This window comes from Cricetulus griseus (genome assembly GCF_003668045.3).
Source record: "Cricetulus griseus strain 17A/GY chromosome 1 unlocalized genomic scaffold, alternate assembly CriGri-PICRH-1.0 chr1_0, whole genome shotgun sequence".
NCBI classification, from domain to species: Eukaryota; Metazoa; Chordata; class Mammalia; order Rodentia; family Cricetidae; genus Cricetulus; species Cricetulus griseus.
This window is the reverse complement of record NW_023276806.1, coordinates 160,204,802-160,218,763: the sequence shown is the minus strand read 5'-3', so window position 1 is coordinate 160,218,763 and position 13,962 is coordinate 160,204,802. Positions and strand designations below refer to the sequence as shown.

At 39.9% G+C, this 13,962-nt stretch overlaps 1 protein-coding gene across 2 annotated transcripts in view; it reads right to left on the bottom strand.

Moving 5' to 3' along the window:
- Positions 1-4,478: 4,478 nt before the first annotated feature.
- Nr2c1 (nuclear receptor subfamily 2 group C member 1) overlaps positions 4,479-13,962 on the bottom strand; it is a 56,101-nt gene continuing 46,617 nt past the window's right edge. For both annotated transcript variants that reach the window (XM_027392648.2, XM_027392649.2), the window contains exons 12-14: positions 12,134-12,271; positions 8,719-8,824; positions 4,479-6,492 (exon numbers count right to left, since the gene is read on the bottom strand). In XM_027392648.2, coding sequence (XP_027248449.1) covers positions 6,318-6,492; positions 8,719-8,824; positions 12,134-12,271 — 419 coding nt within the window. In that variant the 3' untranslated portion in view covers positions 4,479-6,317. The remainder of the gene's footprint in view (positions 6,493-8,718; positions 8,825-12,133; positions 12,272-13,962) is intronic.

Below are 13,962 nucleotides of genomic sequence, written 5' to 3'. Positions count from 1 at the left end.
ACCAGACCAATCCTACTCCAAGTGTTGTATAAAGTAAAAGGGAAAGAACTGCGATTAAACTCATTTAAGAAAGCCAGCATTATCCCACTACCAAAGCTAAGTAAAGCCACTTCACAAAACCCCATAGAACAAAAATTCTCAACAGAAGCCTTGCAGACGGAATTCAAGAACACATTGAGACTACACACCATGACAAACCTGGTTGGCTGTAAGTACGGTTCGACATACACAAATCAATAAATAAAATACAACAAAAAAGGAAGGGCCTTAAGGACAGAAATCACAAGATTACATCGTCTTTAATAAAGTTCAGCATTGTTTCATTTAAAGCCATGAAAAAAACTTGGAATAAAAGGAACATAACCTCAATATAGAAAATATTGGTTATGACAAACCTTTAGTCAACATTGTACCAAAGGTAGAAAAATGGAAAATATTCCCCCTAAAAACATGAACAAGACAAGGATGCTCACTCTCTCTGCTCTTATTCAATATGATGCTCAAAATTTTAGCTAGAGAAACAGTCGAGAAAAAGAAGAGAGATACAAATGGGAAAGAAATTTTAAGATCCCTATTTGCAGTTGATGTGATCCTATACTTAAAAGATCCTAGATTCCACAAGAAATTGTTAGATCAAACAGATACTTTCAGAAAAAGCAAGGTACAAAATTAGGATACAAAAATCAGTAGGTTCTGTCTATACCAATAACAAACTTGTTGAGAAAGAAATCAGTAAAACCATCCCATTCATGAGAAAGACCTCTAGAATGAACATTTTAAGACCCTGAGGCAAGAAAGTGAAGAAGGAACTAGGATGATGAAGTGATGTTCCATGCTCATGGAGTGGCAGTCAATACTGCTTACATAATCCTTTTCCTTCTTCATATATTAACCACAGATACCACCCCCATCAGCTATTTGGTTCCTGAAATAATACAGTCCATATATAAAAGTCAGAGAAGTGCTTGATTCTCTTCCTTAGCAGTTTGAAAAGAACAATTTGGGGCTACAGTAAACTCTCTCCCTCTGTCTGTCTGTCTGTCTGTCTGTCTGTCTGTCAGTCTGTCTGTCTGTCTGTTTCTCTCTCTCTCTCTCTCTCTCTCTCTCTCTCTCTCTCTGTGTGTGTGTATGTGTGTGTGTGAGAGAGAGAGAGAAAGAGAGAGAGAGAGAGAGAGAGAGAGAGAGAGAGTATAGATTCATCATCTTAACTTTTTGTAGTGTTGAAGATGGAATTCAGATCCTTGTGCAGGCTAAAAATGTCTCTGATGCTGAGTTAGAATCATCTGATAATCATTTTACACATACGGCAGGGTTGGTTACATGTACATTGTGTGGCACAACTCTCTAGTTTAATAATCTTGTAGGATGGAAACTTCATACTCACAACATAACACCACTCCCCGGATTCTCCATAACCCTGGGTAACTGCCATTCTCCCTTTGGTTTTTAAGAGTTTGACTAATTGAAATATCTCCTATAGGTGGGATTGTGTAGTATTTACCTTTGACACTTTAGATTTGTGTGTGCTTATATGTATGTGTGTGAATGCTCATGTAGAGGACAACCATGTTGTTCCTCAGGCATCATCTACTTTTTAAAGACAGTTACTCATTTGGCTTGAACTCTGAAGTAGACCAGGTGGGCAAGACTGCAAGCCTCACTTATCCACCTGCCTCCCCTTCCCCAGCACCAAGACTACCAAGATGTCACCATACCCAGCATTTTCTATTTGGGTTCTGAGGATGCAACTTTGGTTCTCATGCTCGCAAGGCAGGCACATAGTATCTGAGCCATCTCTTTCAGCCTGTTTATTTTTTCCAACATACAGTATTACCATCAAGGCTGGGCAGTGGTGGTGCATGCCTTTAATCCCAGCACTTGGAGGCAGAGACAGGCAGATCTCTGAGCTCAAGGCCAGCCTGGTCTACAGAGTGAGTTACAGGACAGCCAGGGTTACACAGAGAAACCTTGTCTCAAAAGGAAAGAAAGAATGGAAGGAAGGGAGGGAGGGAAGGAGGGAGGGAGGGAGGGGGGAGGGAGGGAAGGAAGAAAAGGAAAGAAAGAAAAAACATGAAGTTTCCTTTTTGAAACTAGATTAATTCCTTTACTATGAACTCCAGTTTTATCCATTTTCATGCAAGTGATATAATTTCTTCATTCTTCTCAGAAAAATTTGGGTGTCTTCCTTTATCAGTCCACCTTATTTTTCTTTGGTGTATATGGGGGGTTTGTGTGAATGTATGTCTACATACCACATGTATGCCAGGTGCCTATGGATGTCAGAAGAGGGTGTCATATCCCTTGGAACTTGAGTTACAGACTCTTGTGAACCACATTGTGGATGCTGGGATTCAAACCCAGGTTCTTGGCAAGAGCAGCCAAAACTCTTAACCTTATTTATTTATTTATTTATTTATTTATCCATTTATTGTCTTTGCTTTTGGAGACAGGGTTTCTCTGTGTAGCTTTGGAGCCTATCCTGGCACTTGCTCTGTAGACCAGGCTGGCCTCGAACTCACACTCTTAAACCTTATTTAAAAATGTTTTATATGTATGTTAGTTTCTGAATGTATGTACATGCTGCATATGTGTGCAGTCTCCTCAGAGCCCAGACCCCTGAAACTGGAGTTATAGACTGTTGTGAGCCACCATGTGGCTGCAGGGAAACAGATCCAGGTCTGCTGCAGGAGCAGGCAGTGCACTTAACTGTTGAGGAATTTCTAAAGTCTACTACCCTTATTTCTGAGACAAGGTCTTTCACTGAATCCTAACCTGAAATTTGTCTAGAGTGGCTGGCAGCCAGTGCTCAGGATCCACTTGTCTCAGTCTCCATCCCTACCTCCTGCCACCGTACTTGTCTTGTATTGTTTCTGGAAATACAAATTCAGATGATGCTTGAGCAGGAAGCACTTTACCCACTGAGGCATCTCCCCAGCTCTTGGGTCGTTTTATTTATTTATTTTTTTTAAGGCTGAATAATAAACCCCATCTCATGTATGCATTAACTGTTCTCTACTCATCGTGGTAATTTAGGTTGGGTTGCTTTCATCTTGTGACTATTGTGAACAATGCTCCAATGAACATGGGTGGGTGCACAAATATTGAAGTCCTGTTTCCTAAGCATTTGGACATATACCCAGAAGTGGGATTTCTGGATCCTATGGTAACTTTGTTTTAAAGGAATCATTGTATTGTTTTTCACCATGGTTGTACCATTTAATTGTCCCACTAACAGTGCTCAGGGTTCCAATACCCACCCTCGAAACACACAGACTGAAAGAGAGATGAGGATGTACTATAAGGTGAACATTGTTGACGTTATGCTAAATGAAAGTTTTTAGTTATTTGAATTTTGTTCCTGAGTCATGATGCTCTTTACATATTCCTCTCCAACACTTACTTTCTTTGATGACTAGGATGCAGAAGAGCCACAGCAGGAAAGAAAAGGCAAATTGGCATCCAGTTGACTCTGTCAATTTTTTTTTTTTTTTTTTTTTTGAGACAGGTTTTCTCTGTGTCACTTTGGAACCTGTCCTGTAACTAGTTTCTGTAGACCAGGCTGGCCTTGAACTCACCATGGTCCGCCTGCCTCTGCCTCCCAAGAATTGGGATTTAAGGCGTGCGCCACCACCACTGCCCAGCCATCAACTCTTACCCTTAGAACGCAGTCATTAAGCCGTGAGAAGCAGAACAGGCAGACTGTGGACATGGCCTAGTTCTGTCTCACTGCAAGTCCCAGCTAACAGCCACCAACAACTTCCAAACACATGAGTGACTACAAAGATTTAAACCCATGACTTCTGCATGAACAGGTTGTTCTTGACAACCACTGTCCATACTGCAGATTCACGAGAAAATGCACATTTCAACTGGCATGTTTGGGGTGGCTTACTGCCAAGCATCTGATGCTTGAAATACTACCAATAGTTTTGAAGCCTCTTCTATATCCTTCCCTGTTTGAACCTTCCTCCTGCCTCCCCAACTATTACTTATACTTATTCCTAATTTTTATCTTTTGGACCATTAGTTTTATTATGTGTATGTACATATAAAAGTATTGTTAAACATATGTAACAATAAACTGGGTAAATTATGTTCTGCATGCTTTATGTATTTATTCCCCTGTCAATGCAGGTTATCTATTTATAAATCTTATTGTGTTGGGGGGGGTATGTATGTCTTGGTGCATATGGATATGGGGAAGCTCAGAGGATAGAGACTGAACTCTGGTAGCCAGGCTTTCATGGAAAATGCTTTGACCCACTAAGTCTTCTTGCTGGGCCATTATGTTTGCTCTTAAAATGCTTACATGATTTTTTTCCCCTTCTGGCACTGAAGATCATGCTTTGGGCCTTGTAAATACTTAAACTAGGCACAAGCTCGTCCACTGGGATACTTTCCCTGACCTATGACATGGAAGACATCCAAATACCAATAAATAGGTTATTGAAATAAAATACATTGACAGGATACAGAAATTTGTAATGCAAGTCACATTTTAATACAGTTTCAAAACCACTTCCCAATATAACTACAAATTTAATCAGGAAAAATAGAAGAAATATCTTAACCATTAGTACACTGCTTTAAAGCATTTTCTGAATCCTTTGCTTACTGTCTAAGATGACAAAGGTACCAGAGGTGTCCAACATTTTGACACTGTGACATGACACTGTCATCTACAGATGTGTTAGGCCATAGGTTAGACATGCTCTACTGAAATAGTCTATCTGAGCATTTTATGCTCTATGTAGTTTCCCCCAGTAGCCTATTATAAAAAAAGCTGTTGACAAAGTTTAACAGGGAATAAAGCCCTCATAGTAAGTTGATAAAATTTACAAGAGTATACGTTTAAACATTTTGTTACTATAATTATTAGTAAAATCTACTCCCATAGAAAAATTCAGCAAAAATCTTTATTAAAAGAATGTACTCTGGCTGCAATAAAATCTCCACATTTGTGTTTTAAAAATAAACAAATATCAGCATGTGGTATATGTCTGTAATCCCAGCAAGTGGGAGATGGAGGCAGGAAGATTACTGCAAATTTGAGTCCAGTCTGGACTGGGAGGCAAGATCCTGTCTCAAAAAAACCAAAACAGAGAGCAGGGAGGGAGGGAGAGGGAGAGAAAAGAGGGAGAGAGAAGAAAGAGAAGAGGGGAGAGAATATCAACAATAGATGAATAGATTTATCAAAGGAATTCAGTATGAAATCAGAATAAAGAAATATTAATTGCTTGGAATATTGATGTGGAAGACTGAGGAGTCTAAAATGCCTTTGTTGTAGCAAATAATGAGACTTCACATTGTTGTAGCAACCCTCCTCTATTTAGTAGCGGAAAAAAGTTCGTTGAGTATCCTTTAACATTTACAAATTATCAATTGATTTAATTATTTAACCCACCTGGGAACTGTATTGGCTACGGTAAGTGCATTACTTAACAAACTGAGTGAGTCTTTTTAAATGACCTAATAAAAATGACTAAAAGCCAGGGCAGGATGGAGAAGCTAAGACCAGGTGCTTTCTGTGGATGGAAAAGCAACAATTTTAAAGCCCATTCTAAAATACTAACACATCCTGGGTTCAGTCTCCACTGTGTTTAGAACACAGTAAGCCCAACATTTTAAAACCAGGTCCCTATCTTATTCTCAAAACCAATTTCTACCACAGTGAATAAAAGTGCTCATAACTAATAATATACACTAAAAAACAAAATTACAAATGGCTTATGTCTCATTGCCAGCAATGAGCATGTTAAATGCTAAAGGGCTCTTTGATACTTATAAAAGCCAAAAATATATATTCATTTCTTACTTCCCATAGTTCTAAAATTATCATTATATAATTGAGCATAAAATAATCTTTTGACCTGGTAACTAAAACGATTACATTTAGGATGACTAAGATGCAGGGAGCCCCTCCTTAGGTGTCTCATTACAGTGTACCAGCTCAAGAGAATTAAACAGGAAGAGAACACAATTCAGGGGAGGAAATGACTAGTTTATTTGTTTTATAAAATAGAATGAGAAAGTTTAGTGTAGATGGTCAGGAGGAGACAGTCTTGGATGTCATCTTCACCAAGAATAGACCCATACCATTTCTTATTCATCCCCATAGCACAGGCATGGAAGTCTAATTCCGGATCCCTGCTTAATCACTTACATTCTTCTTAAGGAATCCAAAAGAAAAATACTTTGAATTTTGGTTACTCTTAAAGTTAATATTTGCAGATGCCCTGGAAGCAACAGTTTGATTTGGTGTCTTGTGTCCCAAGAAGGAACAGTAAACTCAGTTCATAGCAATGTGCCCTTGACTTTCAAAGGCTGTGACCAATGATTTGGGAGTTGTAATCTGCAGGCTCCATTTTTAAAATGTGTGGGATGACACTGTCGATTCGTACATTCCCTATGAGACCCTTGAAGAACAATTCTTCAGTGATGGTGGCGTTCATCAGTCTCAATGCCGGCAGTCTGAGAAGTAGTCGAGATAGCCTGGAAGAAGGAGAGGAGCCAGGGGAAAAGTCAGACTTGGGGAGAAAAGCAGCCATGAAAACAATAAAGATCAAATTTTCAAAGACCAAAGCCAAAAGTCCAGATTGTCAAGGCTTAGAGTGACATGACAATCACCTGTATACCATTTCAATCTTCACAGGAAAGCCCTGCTCTGAATCACTTCACCACATTGTTCCCACTTGGCTGCAAAGACCATCAATCAGGTTCATTTAAGAACATCTTCCCAACAATGCTTTTAGATGTTTTAACAACAATGCTTTATGTTATCAGAACATAGAAGGTCCAATAACTCTCTTCTTTTGAAAATGCACACACATAGAGACACTGACACACACACAGAGACACACACACACACACACACACACACCACACACACACACACACAGACATATATAGACACATACAGACACAGACACACACAAAGTCATTGGGTTCAAATTGTGAGCCAACTGCCCCTTGTTATATGAGCTGATGTGAAGATGAATGACTGCTTCCTGTCTAGTTCTATGTTCAGGAGAAGTTCATAAAGGTAGGACCATTAGCTTGTGTGGAAATGTATCTGAAGCTGAAAATTGCTGTTCAAGTGCAACAGCTTTTACATAAGTAGGAATGTGAAAAACCGAGAGAGTATCCTTACTCTGTGTTTTGGGTCATTGGGAAGTAAAACAAGGGTCACCTGAAAACACACCCCGAATGAGACACCTGACACCTGAGACAGGTACCACACAATCAACAGGAGAGGAGTCTGTACAGAACGGAGATGCTAGGCAGAGGGGCGAAGACACAACCAAAGGTGAGACCAAACAAGAGAATATGACATCATGTTCTCTCACGATGTCATCTGCTATTACAACAGTATGTGATTTGGAATGCATGAATACTTCTTGGAATTCTTCATTATTTTTGACTGGAATTAACCACAGATAACTGAAATTATGCATAAAGAACCCTACTAGAATTTTGAAAAGTGGATGGTATTATCATAAGGAAAGTGAAACATAGACATTAAATCCAGCAAGCATGGTATCATATGCTTATGGTCAAAAAACTGTATTCTCTCCGGGCGTTGGTGGCACATGCCTTTAGTCCCAGCACTCGGGAGGCAGAGGCAGGTGGATCTCTGTGAGTTCAAGACCAGCCTGGTCTACAAGAGCTAGTTCCAGGACAGCCTCCAAAGCCACAGAGAAACCCTGTCTCGAAAAACCAAAGAACAAAACAAACAAACAAAACTGTATTCTCAATCATTCTGATCTACTGTCCTTTCTCCAGAGATGGGTGGCTGTTTTTATAAAAATAAGAAGGGAGAGCTCCCTCCCACACTAAAGAACAGTGGCAAGAAGTAACTTGGAAGAATTATCATAAGCTATGTTTCAAAATGAACTATCAGTTTGAGTGTTTTAATTCATCATTTTCCTTTCTCTTCTTACTAATACAGTTATTGCATCTGAAAAGTTGGGCTCTGACAATACTGTGTCTTTGTGCCAATACCTCACTCTCTCTATCTAAAGCAGTAGTTCTCAATCTTCCTAATGCTATGACTCTTTTTAAATAAAGTTCCTCATGCTGTGGTGACTGCCAACCATAAAATTATTTTCATTGTTACTTCATAACTGCAATTTTGCTACTGTTATGAATCATAATGTAAATACCTGTTTTCCAATGGCCTTAGGCAACTCCTGTGGAAGGGTTGTTCATCCCCAAAGGGGTGAGAACTTATTTGCCATTGTAAGAGGCCTGGTAAGAGATGATTTGTCCCCTCTGTTCTGGGGACAAATCCAAGGCCTTGCACTATGTGTGTTACTGCTAATCTAAAGTCCTGGAACCTTCTTCATGATTTTTTTTTTTTTTTTTCATGGCCTAGGGAATTACATCCAGGAGCTTACACATACTAAGAAAGAACTCTAATGCTAAGATGCACTGACAGTCACAATATGGCCTTCAATAGCATTAACTACTTCAAAGGTCATGCTGACTACAGTATTTCATTACTCTAAAAATGGAAAATTATGCAGAATAGATTTACTAAAAAGCCTTTAGGCCAGGCATGTGTTGCATGCCTGTGTATAATCCCAGCAATCTGGAGGCAGAGGCAGGGGATCATGGTTAAAGGCAATCTTTGGCTGCATGTAAATTCAAGACCAGTGTAAGCTACATGAAACCCTATCTCAAAATAAACACAAACCCTTTAAATGAACCTAGCAGTACCTGTAGGTATCATCTGGGTATGTCCTGGTGATGTAATCCTGGAATTCCACATAAGCCTTTTCCTGAAACTTCTCAATGAGCTCCATGTTCTCCAAGCCTGGATGATCTGAGATGTAAAAGAACATAGTTACCCAAGTCCTGAATGCTCAATAATTCCTGAGATGTGGAGACACAGGGTGGAGGAACAAATAGCTCATTAGAAACAGAAACCCCCGCCCCCCCCCCCACAACGTTTTACTCCTTCATCCCCTAAGTATTTACTGAACACACCATCAACACCGTATTGTAGCCAGTGGTAACTATTATAACGTCTAATAAAAACCAGACCACTGTATGTTACCAATATGTTTTTTTCCTCAAAAGTGTTGGAATGTTTTTTTTTGTTGTTATTGTTTTGTTTGTTTCTTTTTACCACTTTGCTTTTAACAACAGAAAATGACCTAAAAGACTAAATTAAAAAGCCCCTCAAAACCTGGTGTTGGTGGTGTATGCCTTTAATCCCAGCACTCGGGAGGCAGAGGCTGGCGGATCTCTGTGAGTTTGAGGCCAGCCTGGTCTCCAGAGCGAGTGCCAGGATAGGCTCCAAAGCTACACAGAGAAACCCTGTCTCGAAAAACAAACAAACAAACAAACAAACAAACAGCCTCTCTAATCCACAAAATATTTGCAGGTTGCATCTGTCAAGGAGTATACCAGATATGGTCAAGTTTAAAAGTACTTATAAAATTATGAGTTATGAGCACTTTGTCAGAAAAATCATAATGCAGGAACATGAAATAATCTACAAAACAGCTTGACAGTCATATTTCACAAAATAGAAATATTTAAAGAACTCCATCAATTTACATGCAACTTCTCAATTTTACCTAAAGAAAATTGGCTAACTGGTTGTGCTAAAATGGAGACATGAGCAGGCTCTGAGTGTGGCTCAGTGGCAGAGCCATCTCCTGTCCTGTAAAGATCCTATGCTGGGTCCCAGCACAATCAACAGAAAAGATGAAATGGGTGAAAATGGAGGCACAGATCATCAGCTCATGGGAATCACTTGGCCTGCACTCTGCATTGAGCCCCAGACCCAGCCTCGTGTGAAGCACTACACAGCACCAAAGTTTTCACCTTATTCGTATCACTGAGAGGAAGAAGTAGGTTCCCCCTAGACAGTTTTACTAAGACACACAGGAACAGAATACCCATCAAAGTGTGAACACAGCTCCTCAGAGGACTGTTAATTCCTCCTACTCACAAACTAGAGACCTTGGTGCCACTTCTCTGAAAACTAGACACTAGCAGGGAAGCAAGAGGCCCGTCTTTCTATGTTTGCAGTTTTCATAGATCCCAAGAGTGTAACAAACCCGGGACACAGCAACAGTTGTCTTGCATTCTGGCTTTCATAATGCCTAACAAGATAAACCTAAGAATTCAAATAATACAGGCCTATGTGTTCCACTGGTTTTCCATGCACATGTTTGATATCCTTAAAATCAAATTTAGAACACAAAATTAGATGATTTTAGTATATTCAGAATTTTGTACTTACTACCACAATGTAACTATGGGGCATTTTTATGATTCCGAAGTAACTCCCAACGGGTAGCAATAACTCCCCTTTCCCACTCCTTGACTCTACAAATGGCTAATTTATACTCTTCTTCATGTTTGCCTATATGAGATTACTTCATATAAATGGAGCCAAACAATTATTTGTGCCTACATGAGTGGCTTCTTTCACTTAGCATGATATTTTCAGGGTTCATCATGTCACAGCATATATCAAAACTTTTTATGCTAATGGAATTTCATTGCATGCACTGTATGCTCATAATACACATACACACCCATCTGTCTTTAAATTCTTCTTATTACATTTTTGTGTGTGTAGAAATGCATGCCACAGTGCATTTCTGGAAGCTAGAGTCTTTTCTTTTTTTTAAACCACATGGGTCCCAGAGACTTGAACCCAGGTCATCAGGCTTAGCAGCAAGCACCTTCACTGGCTGACCCATCTCACCAGTCTCCTTTTCTTTTTTCCTTGTTCTCTCTCTCTCTCTCTCTCTCTCTCTCTCTCTCTCTCTCTCTCTCTCCTTTCTTCTTTCTTTCTTTCTCTCTCTCTTTTTTTTTTTTGTTTTCTTTTTGGAGACAGGGTTTCTCTGTGTAGCTTTGGAGCCTATCCTGGCTCTCTCTGTAGACCAGGCTGGCCTCGAACTCACAGAGATCCGCCTGCCTCTGCCTCCTGAGTGCTGGGATTAAAGGCATAAGCCACTAATGACCAGCCTTTCTTTTCTTAAGTGCTGTTTTTGAGCCAGGGTCTCACTTAACCAAAGTTGGCCCAGATTTGCCATGGAGAGGTTATCCTTGAATCCTAATCAAATTGCTTCTCCCTACCAAGTACTTATATTAAGGACATTTATCCCATCAATCCTGGCTTCATTCTTTTTTTTTTTTTTTTTTTTTTTTGGTTTTGCGAGACAGGGTTTCTCTGTGTAGCTTTGGAGCCTATCCTGGCACTCACTCTGGAGACCAGGTTGGCCTCGAACTCACAGAGATCCGCCTGCCTCTGCCTCCCAAGTGCTGGGTTTAAAGGTGTGTGCCACCAACGCCTGGTTCATTCATTTTTTGATGGACAATTACATAGTGTCCATTTTTTGGCTACTGTGACTAGTGCCAACACCAACACTCATGTCCATTATTTTTGTGTACATATATACTTTTCTATTTTGGGGTCAATCGAATTGAATATGTGCTTAACTCTCTCTCTCTGTGTGTCTGTGTGTCTGTGTGTGTGTGTGTGTGTGTGTGTGTGTGTGTGTGTGTAGCATATATACTTCTTATTACAGTTGTGTTCATGTGGAGGGGGGGCAGAAGGAGCTGTTAGGTGTCTTTCTTCTCTGCCTCTCTGTTTTGAGACAGGGTCTCTCACTGAGCTTATCGATTTGGCTAGGCTGGATGGCCAATGAGCTTTAGAGATCCCCCTATCAGCCCCCCACTCCCAGGATCACAGCTACATTCTACTGAGCCTGGCTTTTTTTTACTGGTTCTGGGGATTCAAACTCAGGTCTTTGTGCTTGCATGGCAGGTACTTTACCCACTGAATGGTTTTCCAAGCCCCCATATGTTTAATGTTCTGAAGAAGTTCTGAACTCTTGTCCAAGGCAATTGGACCATTTCACATTCCTACCTGCAAAGGATGAGGGCTCCACTATCTCCCCATCATTAAATATTTTAATGCAACACAAGTGTCCTGGGAATGGTGGTGGTTATCTGTAATCCCAAACTTGGGATTGGAGGCAGAACTACTAAGAATTCAAGTCAAGCCTGGACTACCTAGGCAGTATTAGCCTCACCATGGCTACATGTCCCAGACCCTACCTCAAAAGTACAAAAATGACTAAATAAATGAGAAAGAAAGCATATATACCTGGACTGAAGAGAACTATGGCCTTCAGGTAGGCGTATTCATAGCCATCGATGCAGAGTTTTACCATGCTGTTACAAAACTCCTGCAACTTGAAGATGTGCTCCATCAATGACTTTCTCCTTTCAGGTGACATTTTATCTTTAAAACACAAACACACACTTCTTATTGAAAATGTTTGGCCATTTTCATGTATTTTCCTTCTCACTTTCCCTGCAACATTGAATGTAATCAATCTCTAAACACTTAAAATTCAGAACCTCTGCATGGAGTGGAAGGTAACAAATCACCTTCTGCTGTTGCTCATTCAAGAAAAATGAAGTATAACCTGAAACTCAATGTTCCCTCTTCAGGTAACCCTGTAGACGTAGAGGCATCCATCTGAAAAAATGCCCAAGTCCAAAGAGGGCCAGGAACGTAGCTTAACTGGCAGAGTGCTTATCTAGCATTTAGGAAGCCTTAGATTTCATGGCCAGTACTGCAAAAATCTGGAGTGGTGGTATAGACTTGTAGTCAACACCTGGGAGGTGATCAGGATTTCAAAGTCAACCTTTGATACTTAGGATATTTTTGGTCACAAGAGACCATGTCTCAAAAGAAACAAACAACAAGAAAACCAAAGAACAAAAGACTCAAATGTTTATAACAGAATTTTCTTTAAGCTTATTTCATTTGAAAAATAACTAGGAAAACCACTTTCAATTTTAAAAATTAGAAACTCTAGAATAATAAAAAGAAAAAGAATGAGCAAAACACACTGCTAAGACCAAAGGAAAGTTGAGAAAAGTGAAGTTTTACAACATTTTAGCTTATCTAAAAGGATATGTGTGAAAGACAACTAGAATGTTTAATGTACTGCAGCTTTCCCAAAGGCATGTTGTGTAACACATGAACAGACAGAATGACCCAGGACCAGGGATGAGAAGGGAGTGTGGTGCTGCCTTCTGGGAGTGTGGTTGTAGATGAGATTTAAAGTGATTTCTCAGCCCTCTGTGGGGAAGCAGATGACTTTAAACTAATGTAAAGAAAAATGTTAATTAACTAAATATTGTTAACTATAGTTCTTATTTGATAACTGTTGTTATATGTAATTTTACTATGTTAAAATTAAAACCCTTCTTTTTATTTAGACAAAAAAGAGGAGATGATGGGGAATGGTCTTCTGTATATGTTTATCTTATGGGATGATGAATAAAACACTGTGGCCAATAGGGCAGCACGATAGGTGGGCCTAGGAGATGAGGATTCTGGGAAAACATAGGCAGAGAGAGAGACACAATTGTAGACCACAATGGAGTAAGAGGCCCGACCTTTTCTCTGGTAAATAAGACTATGTGGAAATACTTACATTGATAGAAATGAGTTAGAAATTAAGTCAGAGATAGCCAATAAGAAGCCCTAGACATTGGCCAATAGCACTATAATTAATATAACTGTCTCTGTGTTATTTGGGGGCTCTGAGGCGGCTGCGGAACCAGGCAGGAACATTGTAACATGGTGGTGCACACCTGTAACCACAGCACTTGGGGGCTCAGGCAGGAGAAAAATCTATGTAAGCTTGAGCTACACAGTGAGTTCTAGGTGAGATGGGGATAGCAAGGTGAGTCTCTGTCCCTAATCACAACAAGAACAACAGAGAAGGAAGAAAGGAAAAGGAGTAGAGAGAGGGTAACACATTCCTGCTAGCCAGCATGTGAGGCGCTGAAGGCAGGAGAATCTCAAGAAGATACTGAGATGCTGTCTTGATAAAAACAAATACAAAGCAAACAAAAACAGTGGAAAATGGAATGTACTAAGGAACTAAAACGTACTAATGTATAAATTATTCTTGA